Here is a 27,813-nt window from a genome sequence, read left to right as displayed (position 1 = left end):
TAACGTTTTTGACTCAATTGTTTAATTGGGTTCTCTCTATCTAGGTTCAGGACTTGTGTGGAGAACAGATCACGTTTTAGGTCATATTTATGCAGAAATATTGAGTATTCAAAAGGATTCACAAAGTTTTAAGTGACACTAAGTAGTGTGATTGTGTACTGCCACAACCACTGGCAGTTAGACATACTATACAAATGGAGTTTGTTAGTCTTTAAGCTAATGCAGCATTTCTCAACCTTAGCCACTCTAAGGTGGGCGGACTTCAATTCCCAGAATTCCCCAGCCAGCTTGGGAGTTGAAGTCCAGCCATCTTAGAGTTGCTAAGGCTGAGATGCGCTGAGCTAATGCAAGACTTTCTGCTGTTTTTGTAACAAAAGACTAATATAGTAATGCCTTAGGAAAGACAACTATGCAAACACAGCTGAGATTGTGCTTTTGAGAAAAGGAACAAGTTCTGCATGGTGGAAATAGGCGATGGAGAATGCGTACCAAAAGAAATACCAAATTAAAAAATATATACCTACTGCTCTTTTTTTTAAATTATGTATCTGTATATTAGATCTCAGTTGAAATCACTGGAAAACTAAAGCAGTTTCAACATCAGACTGTTATTAGTTATAAAGCTCCAATGCCAGGTCTGTGTTGTTTGTTTAAAAAACCACCCATCAAAACGGTAGAATTTTACCAGGAAGGTTTAACTTGAATATTTTTATGACAAGGTCATGTGAAAAACTTTCTGCAAAGACACTCAAATTGCATCCTTGGATCAAAACCTTGGAAGCAGTCCTTTTAGAATCAAGCTTCACCATTTTGAAGGAGGACCAATTCCTGCAAACTGAATAGCTTTTTTTCAGCATCACTTTCGCTGAGCAAAGTTAGAGGACCTGTTCTAAGGAATCAAGAGTCTGCTCATCTGTCAGAGGCCAGTCTCTCAACAAGTGCTAAGAACCTCATGCATCCCTGTTTAATTTAATTTAATGAGGGTTTTCAGCAACTCAGAGGATGGAGCCCTTAAAATGTGGTGTCCCCCCAATGCAACATTCCTCAAGAGAAAACAAAATCAGCGGAAAAAGGTCTCAACTGTATCTCTGTCACCCCTGTGCAAACCCCACTTGGGATTCACTTCACTCAGGGGAGCAAGACGCAGACCTGAGAGGAGCAAATGAAGGCAGAATAAATGGGCACATTTCACAGAATCTGTATTGTCTACTCCAGCCAATGACCCAATGCCATTTGCCAGTGTACATTTTCACAGCGTCTGACCAGTGAAGAAAGATTTGGTCTTTCGGCAGGTGGGATTCACACAAAGCGGGCAACTGAGTGTTAACTGCTTGGAGCATATTTCGTTCGACTGGAGGTGGGAGCAAACCAAATCTGCCAGGGCCTGAAAATATGAAAAGCACAGAGTCATATTTAAGTAAAATGGCCACATTAAATTTCCAACCTGCTGGCAAGCTATTCTATGAGCAAGCAATGCTCCAAACCAGGGTTTCTCAACCGGGGTTCCACAAGAGGTCACTAGGGGTTCCCTTGGAGATCACAATTTATTTCAAATATTATTTCAAATTTGGGCAACTTCACATTAAAGAGATAAGTTCCATTCTTCATTGTTAATTTAAGAACATAGTTAATGCATATATACAGGCCTACACATGAAACAAATATAATAATTTTGTAATAATTTTTGAAAAAATGGGGCAGCTTTGGGAATCTAAGATATCCCTGGACCCCATATCTGTGGCCATCAGAGCCCCCCTGATCTGAGAACTGATATATTTCAGTGGTTTTCATGTGTCTCCAACACAAGAAAACCACTGAAAACCCTATAATAGGCACATCACACTTTAGAAGAATCTCCCATCCAAAAGAAATACCTAGGCCTGCCTCCATGGATAAAGTGGTCCCATCCACTTGGTGGCCTTCAAAAAAGTTACATGTGGCCACCAAAACAGATCCATTCCTGCCAGAGAGACAGGAGTCTATCCATAGTGGTTTCTATGGAGAATCCCACATTTCTCAGGGGAGTTGGGGACCAGTACCTTGGCAAACAATGGATTTCCATTCAAGGATTCTGCTCTTCTGATGTTTTCAACTCCACACTGGAGAAAAAGAGAAGGAAAACAGTTGAGACATAGCATCCTATTTGTCTTTGGCTAGGGCAATAGGAATGGAATTAGAGCTAAGTTCAGCTCATTTTCAGAGGGGCAAAAGAGCAGCTTTCCCATGTTTCATTCTCAAGCAATTCCAGAGGGCCTTCAAAGTCCCTCTTCACAGTTCAACTGCCTCACTCCATTTGACTGGGCCAAAGGCTAACATCAATTCATTATCTTATCCAACTCATACATACACACGTCATACACACCCCAAAAAAACACATGAATACACAATATATTTGACAATATGATTAAATGCTTCAAGTTTTTAGTATTTACAAGGATTGAGGAGATCTGGGTTCAAGTCCAGCCTTAGCCATGAAAGGTCACTGGGTGACTTGGGTTCAGTGATTCTTTTAGCCCAACCAACTTCTGGAAAAAAAACTAAAGAATGTGTGCTATGTATGTGACTTCGGACTCCTAAGGAAAGGTGGAAGGTGCTGGCTGGGGAATTCTGGGAGTTGAAGTCCACACATCTTAAAGTTGCCAAGGTTGAGAAACACTGCTCTAGAGGGCTAGAAAGGAAAGTGAATAGCAGCCTCACTTTCTTGCCTTTTGAGAAATAGATGTTTCCTGACTGTCTATTGTCATTCTGGCAGCCATCTGTGACTGCACTAGCAACAACATATTCTCAAAATCCCATCTGCCCAAATGGACTATCCTTATCCTTCCAACAGTAGATGCACACTGCCCATGCTGGCTTGGAATCCTGGGAGTGGTAGTTCCAACACATTTGGAAAGCCCCAGGCTGAAAACAACCTAATCAGAAATGGGGCAGTGTCCTCAATTCCTTGAGCCTATGTCAAACACGCACCTTTTACCTTCCAACATACAGCCCCTTTGTTGAAAGGCTGGGGGAAAACCCAATCTGCAATAATCCTAAATCCTTTTATTTGAAGTTGGGGAACACTTGCTTCCTGTTAAAGAGGTACAGACAAACAATGGATGCCACTGGTGAGAAAAATAATGGCTTTACCTCATTGGCTAAGACCTGTGCATATTCAATATCAAGCTCATAGAGTGTTTCAACATGGTCACTGGTAAATGCAATTGGAACTAACAAAATGTTCTTCTTCCCCCTTTGGCAAAGTCCTTTAATAGTCTCATCTGTCTGAGGACCCAGCCAGGCCATCGGGCCCACCTAAGACAAAGAAGGAGAGAAGGAGTTCTTAGAAAGGACAATATTAGACTTTCTTTTAATCAATGTATATGCTCCAGTAGAAGAGAATATCTGTAGCTCAGGGTTGAACTGTGGAGTCCTTGGTGCTCTCTGAGCTTGGTTGTTGGTTTGCAGGCATTTCATTACTCGACTAGGTAACATCATCAGTGCTAGTGAGGGTGGGGTCAGAGAGCACCAAGGACTCCACAAATCTATATGCCTTCGCTACCTCCCTCCCAAAACATTGGTTTCACTTCTTTCCAAATGTGGTAAGGGGCAGGAGGGGAACTCCTACTCATTCTTCTAGGTTAGCCATGGACTTTTGTCCCTAAATCTGGTTCTGACTAAATCACAAGATCTACATTATTTCATGATAGAGATGACAGTTGTCTAAAAACCTCTATGGATTAGGTGAAAGCCAGCACAGCAAGGAAAATAGTTTTGCTCCAGCCTTTATTGGTAATGCGAAACTATATCTTGTAATGCAAAAGTTTGATTGACACAGGAGAACATGCAGGTATAGAAGAAAGAGGGAACCCAAACAATGGAAAAGCAAAGATTTTTATAGAAGTTGAGGGCTACAAGGCAGGAAATCTCAGGGATGTGATTTGCTGGCAAGTTTGGAGGAAGCTCGGCAGGCCCTTGTCAGGGTACCTGGAGTTATTTCTACTGTTAGGTGAAAACGGGCCTTTCAGTTGGAGAAGTCCATTATTAAAGGAGGTGGAATGTTGAGGACATCAAGTGATGGAGGATGGAAGTTTGGGGTTTCTCTAGGTTGCAATTTCCTTTATTAGGGCTGCCCTTGGGCTGTACCCTGAGATGGCAGGAAGCCTTCTATTCTTTGGTCTGGGGGGCTTTGTCTGGGGGCAGGGAGGGTCCATTTGGGTCTGTTAGGATTAGGCAAAGAGACAAACTGGGTTTGACCCTGATCATGTCCAAAAGACCGGGGTGGGGAGGGAGGGTACAGCCTCCATTTTGTTTGTTAGATTTATTTTCTCTGCTACAGAGGAAACTTCTTCAAGTCAAGCTCAATTCTTGACAACTCCATGGACAAGTGCATACAATTTTATTAGCAACAGAAGTGGTTTTTCCCACTGCTTTTTTCTAGGAAGCTTTTCTCACTTGGAATTCTCTGGTGAGAGTCTCCCATCCAATTATTTAACCTTGCCTGACCATGTTTAGCTTTTAAGCCCAGACAAGGGTGGCTAGGTGCTGGATCCACTGAGATAAGAGTCAAACTGGTAACTTTGGGGACATGTTCTTGCAGTTTCCTTGGTAGCAAAAGACAAGTGGTGTGTCATTCCCTTCTTCCGTGATGTTTTTTGACTTCCTAGTCTAGCCTACAACCCTAATATTCCTTGGTAATTTCTTATCCAAGTACTTAACCAGGCATCACCATCCTTAGCTTCTTCTGGCCCAACACTGAAACAGAGGCTAGCTTATTTGACTGATGTACAGCACCAGAACATACTTTGTAACAATTGGCAGATAAAGCCAGGCCAGACTCAGACTGATTGAACACAAAACCCAAAACAAATTAAATGATGGAGAAGCAGCTGACCAGAGTTCCCTGTGATCACATACCTTGGACTGCCACACAAGCCTATATGGATTGCAATAGCGGAGTTTCTCCATCACCTTCTGGACAGTAGCCCCCACTTCTTGTGGATATGGGTCACCACGATTAACTACCTGCAGCACGCAGACAAGAAAGAAGACAAGCAACTTTCTGAAAGAAGGAAAGCACTTATTTGATTAAAGCAAAGACCTTAAATTATTTCCTAACTCTGGGTCCCCAAAGTTCCTTGATCTTTATGATTTTCACATGGAAGTTGCTATGCTGCAGAATCCTAGTCCAGATGATCCAGAAGAACCAGAAGATAACCTTCTACCTCCTAGGTTATACTGCGATGTTTCAAGCTTGATTTTAGAGGCCCATGCTCCACTGATCTTCACCACTTGCATGGCAAAGCTAGGATCACACGAAAGATATTTCAGGGATGCTTAACTATCCACTGAAACATAATCTAGCTGTCCTTACTGCAGATTAGCAGCAAGACATCTGCTAAGATGTACAGGAAGGTGCTACTGTAGTAGATAAAGCAGCCATCTGTGGGCAAAGAGAAGGTTGCCTAACCTGCCTGGTTAGAGAAGGTCTCTCTAACCCAGTGTTTCTCAACCTTAGCAACTTTGAGATGTGTGGACTTCAACTCCCAGAATTCCATGCTGGCTGGGGAATTCTGGGAATTGAAGTCCACATGTCTTAAAGTTGTCAAGGTTAAGAAACACTGGTCTAACCAGACAGCTGACTGTTTTTGTCTTTGTTTTTAATATCTTGCTCATCCTTTTCCAAAGTTCATTAAAAACAGCCACAACTTCTCCTAGCCTTGCAGCCACGTTGATTAGGAAAGAAATGTATTCAGAGATTTTCATTTTTAATATGTAGTTTTGCTTTAACTGAGTTATTCTCCAGAGGCAGCATTATTTGTGGTTCAGTTCTCAAACCTATTTTGGATCTACTGCATTACTGAGTTGTTTCTGCTTGTAATGGTTGCCTATTCTAAAACACTGTCAGACTCATGAACAGGAATTCAGAGATATCTGATTTATTAAAGAATAGTGTGCAGGTTCACAGAGAAAGCTGAGAATGATGAAAGCGCGCCAAATTCAAACTAAAAACCCTCGGTGCAAATGAAATCCCTCCCCCCGTAGAATCTTCTCAAGTCCACAATCCCAGGTGCTCCTAACGGTTTCTGATGGTCTGCGGGAAAAGGCCTTGAACAGAGAACATAACCCAAACACATTCCATTGTACTGATTTCACATACAGAGCTTGGTACAAGGTCTCACAGCAGCTCTCTCCCAAACAGAAATGCACGTCAGCGCCATGGCATGTGAAACATTACCGATGTATGAACTACATTGAAACAGTGAACATGACCCTGCTTTAGCCAAAGACCACTAGATGGCACCAAATTAGCACAAATTGCAAAATCTGGGGCGGGAGAGACCATTTCAAATTTTGACGCCATATTTCTTTGCACAAACAACAAAATCAGCTCTGCATCATCCCTGTTGCCCTCACACAAGCTGTTTCATTAAGCTATTAAAACTGTTTGCAGATTATTTCCAGAAGAACAGCATTAACATCTGGAGTTCACTTTCCCTTCTTTTGTATCTTAAGTTCCAGCAATTACTCCAACAAAGAACTTGGATCCCACCTCAATTCAAAATAAAACTTATTTTTTCTAAGAAGGATATGAACAGCATAACCGAACACCTGCAGATGATACCACTTACTCTAAATTTTAAGCACAGAAAAAACGTTTCCTGCTCTGTTTGCAGATCATCTCCAGAAAAAGTTTATCTGGAGTCTCACTACACCCTTTTTTGTATCTTAAGTCCTGGCAATCACCCTAACAAACATGCGTATTTTATAAATGTGTATGTATAACTTCAATACACATGCAGGGACACTCATCCAGGGCTGCTCCAATCCCAGAATCTCAAACAGCTGCTCCATCCAAGGTTCCAAGAAACCTGCCCTTGAGATGATGGGTTTCCTCTGCCTCAACACACAAAATTGGAGACCAGCAGCTCTGTTCTCCTTATCTGCTGATTCCTGCTCTGTTCTCTCTCTTTCTCCCACAAGCTCCCTCTTTGGGGAAGGAAGTCACATCTCTACCAGGTTACTTCCGTGTATCACTGGTTGAGCAAATGGCCTCCACCCCTTGTTTCCTTCAGGGCTGACACTCTGGCTGAAAGAACCTCTAGGGGAGGCACCTGCTACAAAAGGTTAGGCCAGTGTTTCTCAGCCTTGGGAACTTCAAGATGTGTGGACTCCAACTCCCAGAATTCCCCAGCCAGACTGTTGTTACGGTCTTCGGTTTATTCCTATTTCTGCAGACATCTTTCTGGCCTGCCGTCAAGAACAGGCACCTACAGGCCTCAAAGGTTTCCATGTGCCTTTAGGAAATGTTCTTCGGAACTGTAAAACTTTTTTTTAAATGGCTGAAATCTTGCAAAAATGGACAAAAAAGTCCACACATTCTCACATGAAATCATGAGAAATTTCTGAAGCGTACAGAGGATGATGCAAAAACGTAAGACTCAGATTGCTGAAATCATAAAAGATGCAAGAATCTAAAAGATGACCAAGTCTGACTGTACTCAGTTTCTTTTTCTGCTTTGGTTCAGCATCAATCCTTGCTATTTCACCCTGTTTCAGTGCTCCATCTTAACACAAAAATAAGTGAACAGTAGAGTTGCCATATTCTGTTACCCCAAACAGGCAAACTGATGAATGGATCAAGTACAGGTAGATGTCTACGACAGACAGAAAATACTTTCATTTTTAAAGCAAAGATTTAACAGGGTCAAAAACTGATTGCTGTTACTCACTGACATTGGTAGAGAGTGAGCGGAGAAAAGGATCACAGCGTCTTTTCTCTTATCCGGTGGAAATAAGTCTAGCTCCTTCTTTATGTGGTCTGTAAAACACTGAAAAGCAAAAATAAGAAAATTAAGAATTAAGGGCATTAAATACTACTTTTCACTTTTAAAGATTTTAAAGTCAATTGAAGAGAATATTTGTAGCTCAGGGTTGAACCTTGGTGCTCTCTGAGCCTTGTTGTTTTCTTGCAGACGTTTCATTGTCAGACTAGGCAACATTTTCAGTGTGAAAAACATCTTCAGTTTTTCGCACTGAAGATGTTGCCTAGTCTGGCAATGAAACATCTGCAAGAGAACAACAAGGCTCAGAGAGCACCAAGGACTCCACATTTTAAAGTCAGCTGTAGGTTCAAGACCTTGTGGATCACCGATAAGTCAGAAGACAAGGTCTGCTTCTTCCTCATCCTTTGCTGATATCTCACATCTTCCCAATTTAAGGAATGTTTCTTCTTCCACATTTGCAGACAGAGAGCTAATAGAGCATAGTATTTCCTCTGGGATTCCTTTAGGGGAATGACATTATACTGCAAAGCAGTTTTTTTGAAAGTGGTCAGGCACCCTGCTAAACTGAATTATATGCATCATTCAAGGTTTATTTTTAGCATGCAACTGTCTATACATTTCCAGAAAACTGGAATGTTTTCTTCCTGATCACACCAAGACAGCTGTTCAGAGGATGGTCCAACAGTTTCTTCCGTATGAATATTATGGGCCAGATCGGCATGTTAGGAAAAATGTTCCACTACCGAGTTACCTAGGACAGAATTTTTGTACATCCTGAAAATATAAATAAATACAAATCTAAAGAGCAACTATTACAGTTCGATAACCTATGGGATTTTAGCCACATTTACATTACTTTCACATCTTGCTTTGCCTAAACCAGATAGGAAACTTTTTTAAAGCCAAGGGCAAAAAAACATAGCAATATGCAAAGACACACAATCTAAAAAGGGCTAGGGCTGTGACAAACACTAAATCTGACTTAAATCGAGCTACATTCACTATATTACATTTCATTAAATACCATTATTATGGGATTGTTCCCCATACAAGTAGTCCTCAACTTATGACCACAATAGAGACCAGAAAATTTGTCATTAAGTGGTGTGGTCGTTAAGTAAGGCAGCACATGACCGCACCCAATTTTATGACATTTTTGCAGTGGTCATTAAGTGAATCATGCAGTTCCCTGTTGATTTTGCTTTAGGAAGCTGGCTGGGAAGGTTGCAAATGGTGATTATGTGACTCCGGGATGCTGTGGCTGTCTAAATACATACCGGTTGCCAGGTGCCTGAATTTTGATCATGTGATCACAGGGGCACTGCAACAGTCATAAGTGCAAGGACCGGTCGGAAGTCACTCTTTTCAGTGCTGTTGTAATTTGGAATGGTTGCTAAATGAATGGTTGTAAGTCTAGGACTACCTGTATATTTAATAATTCTCCCCCACACTAATATGAAAAATTACAGATCTACGGCAACTCTCAAAGAACCACACTAATGGTTGAGTTTGGAGCACCATGTTTCATAAAGGAACAGACGAAACGAAGGGCATTCAGAGAAGCCCGACCAGGATGCAGAGGGATCTGGAAACCCATTCTGAGCAATAGCACTTAGAAGAGCTGGGAGGTGAGAAAATTCCAGGAAGACATGACAACATTCTTGAGAAATCTGAAAGTCCTTTGTGTAAAGGATTCCCTATACCTGAATCAGGAGGGGATGTGTTGGCCATCGGTCAATTGTACTCCACTTCATCTTTGGCTTCTCCCCTTTTTGGTAATAGTAGCGATAAATGGCATTCAAGCTGCTTCCTGAAGGAGGCAAAATAATGAACTCAGACAAAGGGCTAACCCAGGAGAAAGTCATCTCCTCCCCTTCCTATAAGTCTTCCTTTTGCACCTCTACAAAATATGGTGGAGCCACTGCCAAACCCAAGCCCCAAAGAACAACTCACTAGCATGGTGTTTGGAGGTGGGGCGGAGACAAAAGCTACAGCATAAGCCCCAAAACAGGTCACATCTTTAAAAGAAAGAAAAGAGTGAAACTGCTCCCAGGCTGTAAGAAAATGGACAATGCTGACTTGTCCCATCAGCACCATTTACCATGTTTCTCAAACTTGGCAACTTTAAGACATGTGGACTTCAACTCCCAGAATTCCCCAGCCCGCCTGCTGGCTGGGGAATTCTGGGAGTTGAAGTCCAGATGTCTTAAAGATGCCAAGTTTGAGAAACACTAAGTTACATCATCATCCTGCCCACTGCAGCACCTGCTTTCCAGCCCCTCCAAATACATAGCTACTGATAAAAGCAGAAGCTCTTCCTTGGAATTAAATCTGGTAAGAGTCAGGGATGTGTCAAGGAAGCAGACAGAGCCCAATGGGACAGACCCCTCTAATTCAGCATCCCATCAGTCACAGCAGCCAAGAGGAGTTCTGCCTCGCTCAAGCTGGCACCACTCATTTAAGGCTCCATGTCCCTTCGTTCTTGGCCACTGCACCTAGAAGTCCAGTTGGTGATCCTGCATCACGTCCCTGACTCAAATTTGGGGGTTGGCTGTTTATGACTGCTTCAATTCTCTATGAAGCAGGTTCACGGAAACAGTAGCATCAGCCATGGGATTCAAGGAGAAATTTGTGCTGATGTTTCTCATGCACAAATGCACTCCTTTGCAAGCTAAATGTCACAGCCTCGGTCCTCAGCATCTCCAGTCTCCAGCATGTCTAAACCCTGAAGTCACTGCCAGCCAGTGTTGGCAATACTGAGCTTATAGGGCTAAAAGTCTAAGTCAGTATAAGCAGCTCCCTGAGTACCCACAAATACACTGCTGATCTCCTGAACTGCAGATGAACAAAAATATACCATCTGAGCAGATCCACTTCTTAATTAACTTTTAATCATCCTGGCTGTTACTGTGTAACTGCACACCCCCTTAATTCCAGTTGCACAGGTCAGGCTGGGATAATTCAACCACAGGAAAAGCTCTCCAGACACGATCAGAAGTAAAGGCCTTGCTACTACTTTGCACATTTGAGGACTGGGCTATTAAAATCTTACCGTGGATTAGATAACAGACAATGGTGATGTTATTTCCTGCTGAATTTTAAAGGCCCCAAAGTAGAACTTGAAACTGAACACACCCAGAAAAAGCCCTAATCTGTCATCCCCAAAATACACAAGCAAGTTGAATCCACATCTGCCCTCCGTCTGATGACATCGTTATGCCACCTCTCTGTCCTGTTTGGCCCACAGCTGAAGATCTTAAGTTGCCCATCCCTGGCTTGGAGCAACCCCTCCATTTGGACCTTAGCAAATGCCCTTATTGTGCAACTGAACTCACCTGTGGTGGAGCAGCTATACTGTGGATACTGGGTGAAAGCAATGGCTCTTTCAACACCATCTTTTTCCATCTCTTCAATTGCTTCTTCCGTCAGAGGGTGGATGTAGCGGAAACCGATGTAGTACTTATGTGGGGCTGAAAGCAGAGGAAAAGGGGTGGCCTTCTGCCAGTCCATGAAACAAAGCTTCTCCTTGGAGGTATATCCACTAAGGCACCTTTTCTCAATCTACACCCACCAGCTGTTTGGGGACTGCTACTCCTTGAGACTATTCCCTGTCCTACAGATCGGATAGGGTAGGCATGCTCCAGGTCCCTTCCCTGTAATCTTATCATCTAGTGGGATCTTGGAAGTGTGTCTTTTCCATGGTTGCCCCTACCTTGTGGAACATCCTCTCCTGCTGATCCGGCAGGCCCCCACCCTTTTAAGTCTTCCAGAAGGCCATCAACATCTGGCTTTTTACCCAGGCACTGGGGTAGAGTGAGGATGATTAGAGTTGGTTGTGGGGCACCCCAAGATGATGACTGAGGCACTAGGTTTTGTTTTATGATTTTTACAGTTCTGGGTTTTATTGCTGTTGTGAGCTGCCTAGAGTTGAGTTTTAAGATGGGTGGCCATACAAATCTTTTAAACAAATAAATACGCCAACACATCTGGAAGAGCCACAACTCAGCTGTACATTCTGGAGTTCACTTGAAATGAGCCTGCTAGGAGAAGAGGATCATAAGAAGCTGCTTTAGGGTCATCCTCTTTCCACAATATCTGGGCCAGCCCTACCATTAGGCACAGCGTGATGGCTGCCTCAGGCAGGAGATCTAGTGAAAACAAAGCATTGGGACACTGCTGTGCATGCAACAAGACCGGTTCTGCACCCCTTAAATTAGTCTGCCCTCTCAAGGACAAGGGAACACACTGTGCTGTCACCCATACTGAAGGAAGATTCCAAGGATGCTATCTGGTCCAGAGATTTTGAACCAGGACTACCTTAGCATCAGCCCTTTCCAAAATAGGTTACTTCCTCCTGTCAAGTGGAGATGGCAGAAAATGGATCCAGCATTAACAACTGAAGGATTTGCTAGAAAGCTCCCCATGTGCTGCTGTCAATATTGAGGTTGATGGACTGGCTGTTTGATCTGGTTTAAGGCACTTTAAAGGCTAAAGGCATCTCTTTCTAAGCTTTCTCTTCTGCAAGAAAACAGTTTTTGTTCCATTCCTTCTGGAGCAGTGTTTCTCAACCTTGACAACTTTAAGGTTTGTGGACTTCAACTCCCAGAATTCTAGGAGTTGAAGTCCACATGTCTTAAGGTTGCCAAGGTTGAGAAACACTGCTCCAGAAGCCAGGAAGTCAGTTACTGGAGGTGGTAAAAACTCTTTGATTCTAGAAGAGAAAGGTGTGCAGCCCATTTTCCACAGAGGGAAGAAATAAGAAACTGACACTGGATATAGTCTAATCAGAATTAAATCCTTCAGTGCTCAGGTCTCCTGTTGCAATCAATGGGATTTAACTGCTAGAAGCTGCTTTGAGTCAGTGTTGACTCCTGGTGACTGCTTGGATAATCCCTGCAGTTTTCTTGGCAAGATTTCAGAAGTGGCTTGCCATTGCCTCCTTCCTAGGGCTGAGAGAGAGCGACTGGCCCAACGTCACCTAGCTGGCTTCATACCCAAGGTGGGACTAGAACTCACAGTCTCCCAGTTTGTAGCCTGATGCCTTAACCACTATACCAAACTCACTCATATATTCATTCATTCATTCATTCATTAATGATAAGTAGAATCTTATCTGGGACTGGATGGGAAATCACCAAGAAATCCCAGGTCATGGGCTAAACTGGGATTTTTTTTTAATCATAGATGAAGGCAATGCAAGCACTTCCAAATGGTTTCCAAGGAAACTACAAGGATGTGTCACCAGCAGTTAAACTCAACTTGAGAGAGTATTTACCTTTCAAAAATCCTTGGCACAACTGCAACCCAGAACTTTAAACCTTCCATTCCCACCTTTTGCTCCAGAAGGAAAAATGGTGGAATTATACATTTCTTTTTGGAAGAGCTACTGTATATAGGCATTTTAAGCAGGTGGAAAATATAATATTGTAAAACCTTCCAGCAATTATAAAATGTTGCTAATAAGATAATACATTTTTTAAAAATTCAGTGCAATGGGCAGCCTCCTAGCTCAACCACGAAAACCACAAGCCATGCCTTGCTTCTCCTTGCAGTCTTGAAAATTTCCCCTGCAAAGACATTAGCATGCCGCCAGGGTAGAATTAAAAAGTATATATTCTGTGACATAATCAGACTCCGTGTTAAGATGCAAAGGATGTTCAAGCAGATAAAGTCAGGGCGGCTTTCGGTTGGGAAACCACACTGTGAAGTAAGAAGGAGGGGTGTTTTTTGTTTTGATCGTAGGGCATAGCATGAAGACGTCTGACAAGAGCAGATAATACTTCCTAAACCATTAACTTACTGCTCTGGAGTCCCCAATCCTTTAACTGCCTAATTTGATGAAGAGGTGACTAGCTTGCCTGTTTAAGAATGCTCAAAAAATGATCCTGCTGTTCTTCCAGTTTACTTCCCTACTTCCCCAAATTAGGATTGCCCACTAGGTCCATCTTTGCAATTCACACTTGCATTCATTGCCCTTTGCTTGATGTTGCTGCAAAGGCACTTGACCTATCAAGAAGCATTGCGTTCAGTGCAGGATCGAAAGTTCTGCCTGCCCAGACACTGAGAGGGCTAGAAGAGGAATATTCATGTACTCCCATACCTATGAGATCAATGAAATTTTTTTCCTCCAATACTCTTTTACTTGATTGGAGTTATTTACGTATTAATTGCTTTGAGTGAAAAGATCCATTCATCCCACCATTTAAGATATTGAACCATGCTTTGGATGTTAACCTGTGAGTGGAGCCTGGGGCAACTAAAAAAGTCGAAACAGAAGGTCGGATAATGAAGTTACTTTATCCAGACAATCTTTCTACAGCTCCTAAGTGCTAAGTTTAGTTTTACAAATTAGCTGGGTAGAAAAAGAGAAATCTGATTCCTGAAGAAGTTATTTAAAAGTCCCCCAATTGACCCTCCATGTTCTTTATGTGGATCTCTTTCATACAATTAAGCCGATGGACAATTCAGGCCAGCAGTGGTTCTCCAAAGCTTCAGACAAAAGCCCACTCTATTATTGTAGGGAGTCAGGGAGATGACCTTGGAGAAGGTATCAAGAAACTCTTAGGAAAACATGAGGTACAGAAGCAACATGAGTTAAGTACAGAGAGGTAGGACAGTATTACAGAGGCTCAGACTAGGCCCTCCCACCCCAACTTCTTCAGTATAAGAGGGAAGGAAGGGAAGAAATGGGCAGACTTGCAAGATTCTGCTAGTATAGCCTACTTCAGTAAAAGATAGTTCTAGTTTTCCTATGGAGTCGTTTTCCTGATTTGGTCTATCTCATAGGGCTGACAATTATGTGCTAACTGAAATGTTAAAAAAAAGCAAACAGCAGATACCAAGAATTGAACCTAAGACTTTTTGCATATCAAATAAATAGTGCTATGTATCTTCCTAAAACAGCACCAAACTACACAGTATAACTACACAGCACAAACTACACACCCCTTGCAGCACCAAACTACACAGTATATCTGCTCTGCTTGATAGCAATTCTTCTTGGCTTTTGGTTCTACCTGCTCCTCAATCCTTTTTGATTTGTTTAAAACCTTTATTGTGAACTCAAGATCTAGCATGCTGGTTGGGGAATTCTGGGAGTTGAAGTCTACATGTCTTAAAATTGCTAAGGTTGAGAAACCCTGATCTAGAAGAAGATCCTTTAGCTAGAACCTTCACTCTGCCAAGTGAAAGTTCTACCACTAACTACAGGACCTCCCAACCAAAATATACCAGGCTGAACTAGTCTTATATGAGAAGAATAATCTGAGAATATAAAATTATACCCATCTCAAGCAATGAATAATAGTTAACAAGGTTTTCACATTTCCAAAACTCAGAAAGAGAAGAATAAGGGGTTGTGTTATAATAGCACCCTAGTTTCCTGAAGGGCTGTCCCACAAAGCATCCCAGAGAGCAGAACTCAAAACAATCTAAAATTACAGGAAGGCAGAATCCAACTGAATGTCATAAAAATCTTCCTAACACTAAGAGCAGTACGATAGTGGAAGCAATGATCCAGAGAACTGGTTCAAGTGGAGAGTGATCTGGGATGTTTCAGTTTGGATTCCTATACCAACTGGGGTTTGTACTTGATACTTAAAGGATCCCTTGGAACTCCAGGATTGTGTGGCAGAAGACTTGTTTAGATTTAAACCTGAAAAAAGGCACTGCCAAATGATCCTCTGTTTGTCTGGCTGCTTGTAGTTGTTCAAACAATGATCTCAGCCAAACAATAACTTACTGACCTATGAAACCTATTTCAGAATGTGGGAGGGTGATGCAATGACTTTGACATTTGGTAGAAGGACTCTCCAGGTTAAACGCTCCCCAAGCATGGGGAGTTAGAGCCAGCCTTCTCTTGGTTCAGGAACCAACAGCATTGACCAGATGGATTACACCACACACAAACTTCATGTCTGAACCAGCTCTAGCTTGTCATCTCCAAAACTGAACTGGCACTTGTATACAGTGGCTTGGCGCTGTTACTTCTTATCATCTGGTCTATATTCAAGGGAGGAACTTATCAGCTGTTGGGTGTAGCCAATGGCACCTTCTTTGCATAACTATACAGGGTGAGGGTGTGTGTGTGTGTGTGTGTGTGTGTGTAAACCACAGCCAAATGGGAACCTTGTTAATCACACAGATGCAGACATAGACATCAACATGCCTAATGAGAACTTCTTCACGTTTTAAGAAGAGACATCTTTAAGAGATGTCTTTAAGAGACGTCCCTTAAAATGTTCTCAGAAAACGTTTTAAGGCAAATACTTCGGATATTTTTCTCAATCACACTTTCCCAGGGAAAGCTGCCTAGGCTAATTTAACTTCAAAGGTAACTAAAAGCTAATTTAACTTTAAAAGCAACTCTGCATTATTGCACTTCACTGAAACCTTTTAGGAAGGGGTATCCAACTGCTATTCAGATTTCTGAACATTTTTTCCCATGGCAGTCGCTTCAACAAGAAAAATAAAAATCTGAAATACCGGATTGGGGAGACATTTCATTCAGCAACTTCACCATGCCTTCCCCCTGGGTCTCAGTCCATTTCTTGATCGGTGATCCGCCCCCAATCCGCCTGTACTGTTCTTGGATTTTCGGAGTGCGCCGCTTTGCAATAAAAGGTCCTAATTTACTGAAATACATAAAGGTGGATATTGTTAATAACCATACATTTTACTTTCTTTCCCCTTGACAGGTTAAAAATGAAACTTATTGCTAAACACACAAACATACTTAGGGTGCAAATATAGTGCCTCTGTGATAACAGCACAGTGCTGTCCATGCAGTCTCTGAAGAATCACTTTAAACATGAATCCAGTTGCTAATAATAATAATAATAATAATAATGTGGCAAGTTCTTACTATTTTGCATCCTGGTACTTGCCTAGAAGCTGTAGCTCTTTCATGTTGCAAGGACTGTCATAACCTGGAGAATGATGAATGGCTTCTAATGCATTCATTCATTCATTCCATTCAATTGTGTGATTCTCAGAAACTGCTTGGACAAATCCTTGCAGTTTTCTTGGCAAGGTTTTTCAGAAGTGGTTTGCCATTGCCTCCTTCCTAGGGCTGAGGGAGAGTGACTGGCCCAAGATCACCCAGCTAGCTTTGTGACTAAGGCAGGACTAGAACTCACAGTCTCCTGATTTCTAGCCAGGTGCCTTAACCACTACGCCAAACTGGCTCTCAATACATTTATATTAATGTGTAATAAATGTACAAGAAACTGAAAATAGGTAAACACAAATAGGTGCAACCAGATAAGAAAAAAATGTACACACCAGCATTCACCCATTTATTTAGACATAAATGCATTCTCCCTTTTCAATCTTGGTGATCTCAAGATAATTTGCAGAATCCCCAAATTCCAGGTAATGGCTAAGAATTCTGCAAGCCTCAGGTTGGAAAAGGATGGTCTACTAAATAATCCTGCTAGCACAGATCCTGAAGTAACTAAAATGCACAAGAGTGCTTAGAAGAACCCATGAGGCTGCAGAAATGCAAAGAAAACTCTTTTAGAAAAACAGTTGAATTGTACTCATTTTGTTAAATTAAGCAAGTTCTTAACTCTCCCTCAAGCAACTCAGCAGGATGTCCAGTAGCCAAAGGATTTTCTTACTTTTGCACTGGAAGTGTCATTAGATCTCTATCAAGAAAAAGTCTAAGCAGGAACTCATGGACATCCTCCAGGGTCTCTGGACCCCCCATATTTAACATTAAGATCCCTGTTTTAGGTTTCCTGTGGAGAAAAGAGAAAAGAGAATAAAATGCTTTCCATATACCATTTATAAATTAAAGTCAGACTCTACTTTTGATAACTGTAGAGCAGTGCTTCTCAACCTCAGCGACTTTAAGATGTGTGGACTTCAACTCCCAGAATTCTCCAGCTGGACACATCTTAAAGTCGCTGAAGTTGAGAAACACTGCTGTGGAGTCATATTCCTGTAGCTCTCTGGGCTGCAATTTGGAAGTGGGTTTCTCATTACCTCCTTCCAGGACTTTTTTCCTAAAAGTCTTTTCTCCAAGTCGAAGCTAAGTTGGTCCAACACTTTTCAGGATCAGCCAAAGTCAGCTAGATGATGGCACCTAGCTGGTTATCATTATTTGGTAATTCATGGACTACCAAATAAAGATTTTGACTTTGCTTTTTTCCTAGGTACCCCAAAGTAATTTTGACTCACTGCTAGGGGAAAAGTGCTATGGCAGAGTGGAGGGAGAGACTTTTGATAGCTTTTTATTCTGTGTTAGAAGTGTTGTAGCTGCTTCCTTTAAGAAGAATGGAGGAATGAAGATGCGTTCACCTTCAATGACTCTTCTCCCATGCCTTTTGCCCTCAAAAAAGTGCATTTTCCAGACTTTCTAGAGCAGGGTTTCTCAACCAGGGTTCTGTGGAACCCTAGGGTTCTGCGAGAGGCCACTAAGGGTTCCCTGGGTGATCACAATTTATTTTTAAAATTATTTCAAATTCGGGCAAGTTCACATTAAAGAGGCAAGTTTCATTCTTTATTTTTTAGTTTAAGAACACTGCTATGCATATCTACAGGCCTATCCACGAAATGAGTATCATAACTTTGTAATTTCTGGCCTCTATTTGAGTGTGACTGTGCAGGGGTTCCTCAAGGCCTGAAAAATATTTCAAGAGTTCCTCCAGGGTCAAAAAGTTGAGAAAGGCTGCTCTAGAGGCTTCTGAATATTTTCTAGTATAGCCTCCAGGTGGAGAATCTGCTTAAAATATTCCATCAGAAACACCAGGCTTGCTAATGGCTGCTGCAGAGATTAGTCATTAGAACTAGATGGCATTCTCCTGCACAAAGGCCATGCCACTGCTTCATTTCCAATATTCAGAAAGTAGCCTTGCTTATTCCTCCAAGAAGTATTACCTATGTACAAGAGGGAAGAAGCAGAAGGCGTGTGAAAATCCCAAGGCTGGAAAAACTAAAAGAAAAAATCAGTAAAGAAAAAATAATAAAAATGGGAGGGGAACCATTGGGGAACCCCAATGAAGACTGAATATGTTCAATGGGTGCAGAAAGCCAGTAGGCTATTAGGAGGAACAGGGTGACTGCGGCAACTGGAAATCGAAACCGGAGGCCCTTCAGTGCCACAAGTCTGGCTTGATTGTGTGAAAACCAGAAAATCCAACAGGCGAGGAAGGCTAACAGATCTGGGTGGCTTGCAGTCTGGTTCATGCAATCAACCCAGAATTCAAGCTTCTGTCTACACACCTCCTTTGGAATTGAGACTGTCCAAACAGGGATTGCTCATTAGGCACACCTAGTTTCCAAGCGGATAAAAAGAACGGAGAGCAACGGCAGTTTAAGGAAATCCACGGCCACAATCAGTTGGTCAGAGTTCAAAAGGATAAAATCTGGCACCTCTTATTTCTGCCCCTTCTAACCTGCCTTCCCCAAGTAGCTGGCGTCTATAGCATGGGCTCTTCTTAGCTGGGGAAAAGCTCAGGTGTACATTTACGTATATATGAAGGGCTCTATCCAATCAAAGCTCAGGATGGATAGTAACCACTACACTTGACAATGTCTACAACTTTTAAGAAAGTTTAGAAGTTCAATTTTCTCGTCACCCACTTGTCTCTGCCTTTCATTAAATGACTAGTCAGAAACCTTTTAACATAAAATGTTAGGAAACTAATAATATTCTAACCTCATTTATGGCACAAAGAAGACAAAACAATTAAGAATGTGCACCAATTAGCTCACTTAAAGAGCTGGGGCCTGCCTTTCCTTGAGATTTTCTCTCTGAAACCACTACATTTTAAGAAGCAGAGAACCCAGTTTTCTTTCAAGTCCTGGGAAAATATCAACCCGTTGAACACTAATCTTACAGCATTTGTGTCTCACAGAGGAACAACTATAATGAAAAGCTGATTCCAGGGAATAATTCTAAAAATAATAAAAAGTGAATTCCTTTAAATAACCTCTGTTAGATAAGCTTCTTCCAACTGCACTATTCTCTTTTAGCCAGACAGGCACACCTCCAAAATCTTTCTTCCCAAGCAAAAAGGAATTGGCTAAAGCTTTCTCCTGTGCTAGCTTCAAATCCCCAAGATGAAAGAATACTGAGATATTCTTCAGTAGTCAAGTCTCAAAGCAAGTAACAGGGCAATCCTACACTCAGAAGTAAGTTCTACTAAATTCACTGGGACTTATTCTCAAATATACTCCTAGCAAGAGATTAGAATAAAAAGCACGTGGAGTTCTTGGTCTCTCTAAGCTTGGTTGTTTGCTTGCAGATATTTCATTACTCAACTAGGTAACATCATGAGTGCAAGTGAGTGTAGGAACTACATCCCCATTAAAACTGGCAGGGCAAGCTACTGCATAAAACAGGGAGCAAATACCACCCTCACTCGCACTGATGATGTTACCTAGTCGGGCAATGAAACGTCTGCAAGCCAACAACCAAGCTCAGAGAGCACCAAGGACTCCACAGTTCAACCCTGAGCCACAGATACTCTCTTCTATTGGAATAAAAAGCATGTTCTTTTCTTGAAGTTTTGCAGCAAGTGTTCTCTGCATGGAACACTCCAGCTATGGGAACTGCAGTTTTGGGACAAACCAAGGAGAAAAACCAAGAAAGTGTTTTAATGAACAGGTTACTGAAGATGAGAAAAAACTGGGGAGCATTTTTCTTCCTTGTCTACCAGTTTGCTCATTCCCAGTCAACTGTGGCTGCTTCAGAAGCCATTAAACGCAGGACGAAATTATGCCTTTATATTTATTTATATTTCGAATTTCGTCACCACCCATCTCACTCAAAGATATGCAATTCCATTGATGCTTCTTACCTCTTTTCAGGCTGAATCTCTGGCCTTGCTTTTTGTACAGCTGCTGTTGACTGCCATCTCCAATGCAACTGGACCCTGGTTTGATTCCAGCTGTTCCTTTTTGCAACTAAAGGGAACACAAGAGACAAAACAAGGCAATCTACTTCCTAGAATTTTACTTGATACTTTGAGAATATTTTGGTCATACAAAGCACACCCCAGAACCTGTTCTACATAAGTCAGATCAGTGTACTATTGAGTGTGGTATGTACAATTTTTTGAGGGGCACTCCAGGACCCACATTCCAAGATGCAGATGGAGCCTGGACAAAGAGGTGGGTAGAAAACTACACCTGAGTTTGATTTCATTGAATTGACAGTGGAACAAATGCAGCTAATCATAGTTAATATGCTTCTTCCTAAAATCTAATAATTTGCCCCCTCTGTCACCTTAAAATTTACAATTTGATGAGAATTGTGAACCGCCCTGGGTCCCCCCTTGTGGGGGAGATGGGCGGTGATAAAAATATAATAATTAAATAAATACATTTCTAGAGATGTCGTGGGACCAAGTGATGAAGCTCTGATCCACTTGGGCAGGCCAAAAAGGATGCTGCTAACTTCCGCACACAAAACAATGAGCTACATCACAAGTGAACATTTCATTACTTGAGAGGACCACTTTCGATGATTATGCCTTATTATGGGCTTTAACATTAGGAAATAAACACCATTAGGTTATCTAAGGAACAACTTATTTTGGCTGGCTCTGACTACATTAAAAGAATTATATGAAAGGCTGGAGAATGTGGAACTACAAGCTGAAGTCAGTTCCCTAACCTCAAGGTCTAGAATGTTCATCAGTAGGAATACCTGGAATCTTACAAAATGTCTGAGTCCCCTACTCTCCTCCATCTTAAGGAAATGATTATTTAGAGCTGGCACAATGTTTTACCCTCTTCCCTCCTAAGTGGCAGGTATTACAAAATCCCCATAGACCAGTGTTTCTCAACCTTGGCAACTTTAAGACGTGTGGACTTCAACTCCCAGAATTCCCCAGCTGGCAAGGTTGAGAAACACTGCTATAGAGGAGCATTTATGTCCATGTGACTCTGGAGAGACAAAGCCAGTTCAGCATGTTCAGAGACTCCGGAAAATGCCATTTAGCACCCATCTTCCCACCATTCCTAGACAAAATAGGTAAGTCTTCCCCCAAACTGCCACTATCAGAGACTAATCAAGATACAACAAGGGGTGTTGCCATCTACCATTGGGCTGCAGAGAAGACTTGATAACATCTAATTTCTCCAACTCATTTTATAATTCATACTTTAAACTTTCCTCTGAGCAAGTTCTCTCTCATTAACCGAAATCTATCATATCTGTATATTAACTGAGTTTTGAATACGCTCTGACCTTTGGTTGTAGTAAAGATTTGATTTGATGACCCCTCCCAGACCAGGAACTTGTAATGATCAAGCGCTCCATGCCTCTATTCTAAGTATGTGTGTCCATGCAGGTGCAGATGCAGATGCATAAAAAGCCAGTTTGGTGTAGGGGTGAAGGTACCAGGCTAGAAACCAGAAGACTGTTGAGTTCTAGTCCTGCCTTAGGCACAAAGCCAGCTGGGTGACCTTGGGTCAGTCACTTTCGCTCAGCCCTAGGAAGGAAGCAATGGCAAACCACTTCTGAAAAACCTTGCCAAGAAAACTGCAGGGACTTGTCCAGGCAGTCACCAGGTGTCAAGATTGACTTGAAGGGATCCAACGATGATTGACTGATAGATAGATGATAGATAGGTAGATATAGGTATGTAGGTAGAGATAGGTGGAAATTATCTATCATCTATCTATCTATCTATCTATCTATCTATCTATCTATCTATCATCCATCTATCTATCCATCTATCATCCATCTATCTATCTATCTATCTATCATCCATCTATCCATCCATCCATCCATCCATCCATCTATCTTATACAATATAACCCTGGGCAGCTCACAAGCAACAATAAAACAATAAAACCCAACCTCGAAACCTTTTGTTCTGCAGGAACCAACGGTGCCCACAAGAAGAAGCATCAGCCTATGCATGCAATAAAGACCGGAACCACAGCAAAAACACTCACTCTGAAAATACATACAACCATTAAAGGTTGTATCCAGCCAGCTTTTTCAGCAATAAGCAGAAAAAAACATTTGGCACCTGCCAGCTCCCTTTTTAGACCACTGAGCATATTCAGTTCTCTCGCCTGCCAAGCTTATGCACCCTGTTTCTCAGGGGGAGGGGGCCTTTTGACTATGGCAGCGCTGTGGGCCCTCAGCATTAGACTCGCATTAGCATTTGGGGGACGGGAGGAAAGGAAGGGAAGACACGAGCACTCAAGGAAATTCATATGTATGTTAAGGTTAGCAGTGCAGACCGGCTAGGAGGCAGCTCTGCGGGGGCGGGGGGGGGGAGTGGTGGTGTGATATCCGTGATGGCAAACCTTTTGGGCTCGGCGTGTCAAAAATTTGGAAAATGCCTAACGTGACTCTGCTGGCGTGTCTGCCCCCCCACCAAACAAAAGGGAAACAATTCTTTACATATTCATTTATTTAAAAAAAAAATACAATCCAATTTTTGACAGCCAAAAAGGCAGAGATGAGGGGGGGATAGGTGGGTGGGGGGAGTGGCCGTGCCTTTTATTCATTCAGTTTCTTTGGTAACTCAAACAGGGAGAATAGTTGTTCTCGGGTGTTAGTGAACGCTGGCTGGCGTGTCATGGTGTGTCAAAACATCATGGTGTGTCACCTTTGACACACGTGTCATAGGTTCACCATCACTGTCCTGTGTTGTAATGGTCCGTGGGAATGTCCTTGAGAAACAGGAGGAGGAAGAAGAGGAACAGCCAGCTTGGTCTAGCAGTTAAGGTGCTGGGCTAGACACCAGGAGACTGGGAATTCTAGTCCCGCCCTAGGCCTGAAAGCCGGCTGGGTGACCTTGGGCCAGTCCCTCTCTCTCAGCCCAACTCACCTCTCAGGGTTGCTGTTCTGGGGAAAATAGGAGGAGAAAGGAGCATTAGGTATGGTTGCCACCTTGAGTTATTAATAATAATAATAATAATAATAATAATGGGATAAAAGATAAATAAATAAAAAACAGCAGACTAGGCAACGGCCAGATAAGAGACATCTCAGCCTGCAGAAACAACAGGGGTGTGGCAAGCGTCTCAGAAGGGGCCCTCCCTAGTTTCTTGGACTGTAAAGGTGACGGGCGAGAGAGGCGCTTTCACACGTGCAAGGCTCTGTTAGTGTAACCTTACAATAAAGCTAAAGGGGAGCTTCTTGTCTGGGCTACCTCGAAGGGCTGACATATACGGCTCCTTGCAGCGTCCAAGCTCTGCAGGAGAACTTCTCTGCTCTTGAGGTTATTGCACGGTCCCCAGATGTGCACCGAGCAGCTGTCGGGGCTGCGCTTTCCTTCGTGCAAACTCCCACCTGCGGGTGGCCACTTCCGGTGGCCACCGGGACCTGGCTACGTCTCCTCCCCATTGCGAGGGCACCTCCTTGCCCCTGCGTGGCGAGGCTGCGTGGCTTTCAGAGCAGTTTTCTTCGCTTGCAGAACCCCAGCCGGATGCGTGACTTCTGGCTCGAGGCAACGTCGGGCAAATCAAAAGAACCCGCCAGAAACGTCAGGCGCGTTTTGAGGCCGGAAAAAGCGAGCGGCGTCGCTTTCAGCCATGCCTTCGGCCCGAGGTTAGGTAACAGCGGCCCGGGTGCGTGCAAACACCACAGACACACACCCACACACACACACACACACACAGCCGCATCAGCCTTCCCCTGCAGAAAATCGACCCCAAAGCACTGGTCAGGTCTCTCATTCTCCCCGTCCCGGAGGAAGGAAGGCAAGGCAAGTGCTCCAGCCTCCTGCATTCAACGAGGTAGCAAGGAAGCAAAATGCACCCTGCACTCCGCCTTCCCAATCTTCAGCTGCGTGGCCAGAGGATCCTGCAACAAACCTTTTTTTTTCTTTTATAGCGAAAACAAGGCAATCGATACACTTACGTGGGTGCAAGACTCGACCCGCAGCTCTGAAGGCAGCAGCCATGTTTGTGTAAACTCAATACAATCCCTTCTCCTGTACGGCAGCCCCAGGACAGAGCTCCTTTCCAAAGGGAACCGGATTGCTCTGTTGCATCCCTTCTCTGAAGTCTCTTAGGCTCTCCCGGGCATGTTTCCCCAGCGGAGGGGGCGGAGCCTTCAGAAAGAGAAGGCAGCCTCGCTTGGTTGTTGCCAGAAGACAAAAGAGGGCGGAGTCACGTGGTAAAGCGGTGAGTCAGCGAGCGGCCCCAGTGGGTCTTCCCTAATCTCTTTAGTCTGATCCTAAATTCTGCAAGAAGTAGTTCGTGATCTGAGCTCCAGGTCTTGTTTTTACCGACTGTATAGTTGTTCGCCACCTTTGGCTGCAAAGGATGTAGTCAATCTGGTTTCGGTGTTGTCCATCTGGGGAAGTCCATGTATAAAGCCTTCTCTTAGGTAGTTGGAAGAGAGTGTTTGTTATGCAGAGTGAGTTGTCTTGGCAAAATTCTATCAGCCTGTGTCCTGCTTCGTTTTGTTCTCCCAGGCCATGCTTACCTGTAATTCCAGGTGTCATTTGACTGCCCACCTTAGCATTCCAGTCTCCCGTGATGAAAATAACATCTCTTTTAGGCATGTTGTCCAGTAGGTGCTGCAGATCCCCATAGAACAGCTCTACTTCAGCTTCTTCAGCATCTGTGGTTGGGGCGTATATTTGGATCACTGTGATGTTAGATGGCTTGCCCTGAATTCGAATTGAGATCATTCTATCATTTTTTGGATTGTATCCAAGCACTGCTTTAGCCACTTTACTATTAATTACGAAGGCTACTCCATTTCTTCTGTGGTCCTCTTGTCCACAGTAGTAGATCTGGTGGTCATTTGATGTGAAGTGGCCCATTCCAGTCCATTTCAGTTCACTCACGCCCAAAATGTCTATCTTTAATCTTGACATCTCACCAATAACCACATCCAATTTGCCCTGGCTCATAGATCTTACATTCCAGGTTCCAATGGTGTGTTGATCCTTAGAACATCGGATTCGCCGTTCACCACCAGCACCGTCGGCCACTAGCCGTCCTTTCGGCTTTGAGCTAGCTGCGTCATCACGTCTGGGGCTAGTTGAACTCATCCTCTGTTCCTCCCCAGTAGCATTTTGACCATCTTCCGACCTGGGGGTCTCATCTTCCGATGGTATACCGGCATATCTCTGGTTGTACTGATCCATTTAGTTTTCACGGCAAGAATACTGGGGTTGGTTGCCATTACCTTCCCCAGGGATCGCATTTAGTCTGACCTCTCTGTCATGACCTTCCCGTCTTGGGTGGCCCTTCACGGTTTAGCTCATGGCATCATTGAGGTGCTCAAACTCCAGCACAACAAGGTAACGATCCTTTGCTGAAGCAGATGGCCCTTAGAGGGTGGCAAAGAGATGCAGAAATCTCAAAAATCCTGCCATCTAGTGGTGGTGCAGATTTTTTCCAGCTTGACAGCTCTAATCTTGACGGCTGAAGTGTCACTGTAGTCCAGTGTTTCTCAGCCTTGGCAACTTTAAGATGTGTGGACTTCTTGGCTGGCTGGCTGGGGAATTCTGGGAATTGAAGTCCACACATCTTAAAGTTGCCAAGGTTAAGAAATCCTGCTGTAGTCACTAGGAGTGGAGCCTGGCTTGATGCAGAAGGTGCAGAAGCTGGATTGGTATCTATTGATAGATGCAGTAGATTTGCTAGGTATTTAGACTCCCAGTTGGCCAGCAATGGTTGTGCTTCTCCAGCATCAAAGCACAAACCTGGGGTGGGCAACCTGTGGCCCTGAAGTCAGAAACAACCCCAGAACTGTCTTTTCGTAGCCCATGATTATTGAAAACTGTAGCATTACCCTCCAAATAGGGGTATCATAGTTAAAAACAAAGCAGAAACATCAGCAGAACATGCTGATCTTCTCCTGAACTCTTCATCCAGTTGGATGAATTATCTATTTTTTTGAAGGTGAAGATAGGAGCAAGACACTTCGGGCTGTGAGAAGACTTATGATGTCCCCAGCCCTATCAGTAGCTGCCTTGAAAGTTCTGTCGCAACAGAAATATGAGATAAAAATGCAGTAAGCACGCAAGTCTTTGTTGCAAAAGGCTTCTCCAAAGGTTATATGACATATAGTGAGTTTATTAGCCTCATCTATACAGTCGCTAAGCGTTGACACCAACCTGATGGCATATAATTCATCCATTTTGGGCTGTAGATCATGGCTTATGGGCCTCTATTATGGTGCAGGTTCCCAATTAATTTAAAATGTTCAAAAGGTAAATGGAAAACTGGCATGTTGCCAAGTGCAAGCCTGCATCACAGGTCAAAATGCCCAAGTCTTACTTGGGAAATGTGGTGACCTGCTCAGAAGGGGTGGGCTAGGAGGATAACAGGAAGCAATTTCACCAATGCACCTTCCCATCATGTCTTATTTTGTGATCGATGGGGATGGGCCTCGTTTGTATTCCTACCCTCCAACCTCACCTATAGTTTCACGAATGCCTCTGGGCCCCAGGTAAACTTTTATGCTTAGAAACCAAAAAGGGTGGATGGTTTGCAGCTCAGTGCTTTATTTGCAAACATGCCCTGAAAGAAAGCAAAGCTTAATTGGGGTACAGCATTCTGCGGGGCTAGATGAATGAATCAATTGAAGAAAATCGATGTTAACCGTTTTAATTAAAAAAATATTATAGCTATATAATAATTGCCCTTAAAAAAGAAAACGTTGGTTCTGTCTTACCACTTGCTTGAAAGGCAATGACTTCAAACCAATTGGGTTATTGTTCTATCATTATTTTCCCTTGTTCATCACTTTCCTTGTGTCTTATGCCTCCTGGAACATGAATCTTACACAATTAGTTTCATGACTTATGTCCGTGAGGTACTCTGGGAACCTTTTTGGCTAGCGAGTAGGAAGATGGCACTTTCAAATACATGAAAAAACGTGGCCAAACTTGGGCAGGCATGGAGACTGAGATTTTATCGTACATCGCCCAGCTACAATTCCTCTGCCCACCTTGTGGCCAGACCAACATGGCTGACTGCGAAGGAGACAAGGGACACTGAGTCTCAGAGAGAAGAAACATGTCCACAGGCCTTTCTCCATCTCCTCTTTCAGAAGTCCCATTAGTTGCAGAAATGTTAAGAAATGGCAAAAGGAAGACACATGGGGCCATAA

General features: G+C 43.0%; 1 protein-coding gene across 2 annotated transcripts; it reads right to left on the bottom strand.

The window, feature by feature from the left end:
* Nucleotides 1-24,760, bottom strand: FECH (ferrochelatase). 2 transcript variants are annotated; one of them, XM_063295792.1, is made up of 11 exons: nt 24,601-24,760; nt 20,573-20,678; nt 17,387-17,506; nt 16,251-16,399; nt 11,102-11,236; nt 9,470-9,576; nt 7,713-7,811; nt 4,897-5,004; nt 3,130-3,294; nt 2,040-2,099; nt 1-1,384 (listed from the first exon to the last, which is right to left on the bottom strand). In XM_063295792.1, the coding sequence occupies exons 1-11, from the start codon at nt 24,641-24,643 to the stop codon at nt 1,250-1,252; spliced, it is 1,227 nt and encodes a 408-aa protein (XP_063151862.1). In that variant the 5' UTR covers nt 24,644-24,760; the 3' UTR covers nt 1-1,249. The 2 variants fall into 2 exon arrangements, with proteins under 2 accessions (XP_063151862.1, XP_063151863.1); XM_063295793.1 differs by lacking the exon at nt 17,387-17,506.
* Between the last annotated feature and the right edge of the window lie 3,053 nt (nt 24,761-27,813).

The sequence above is a fragment of the Candoia aspera genome, chromosome 2 (assembly GCF_035149785.1).
Source record: "Candoia aspera isolate rCanAsp1 chromosome 2, rCanAsp1.hap2, whole genome shotgun sequence".
In the NCBI taxonomy this organism is placed as follows: domain Eukaryota; kingdom Metazoa; phylum Chordata; class Lepidosauria; order Squamata; family Boidae; genus Candoia; species Candoia aspera.
Note: the sequence above shows the minus strand (reverse complement) of the source record. Positions and strands in the feature narration are given on the sequence as shown.

Coding starts and splice junctions, on each gene's coding strand:
- FECH (XM_063295792.1), bottom strand. CDS start 24,643: ATGGCTGCTGCCTTCAGAGCTGCGGGTCGAGTCTTGCACCCAC. Junction 5,005..7,712: donor CTCACTCTCTACCAATGTCA/GTGAGTAACAGC, acceptor TGCGTGCTGCAG/GTAGTTAATCGTGGTGACCC. Junction 2,100..3,129: donor CACAGGTCTTAGCCAATGAG/GTAAAGCCATTA, acceptor CTTTTTCTCCAG/TGTGGAGTTGAAAACATCAG.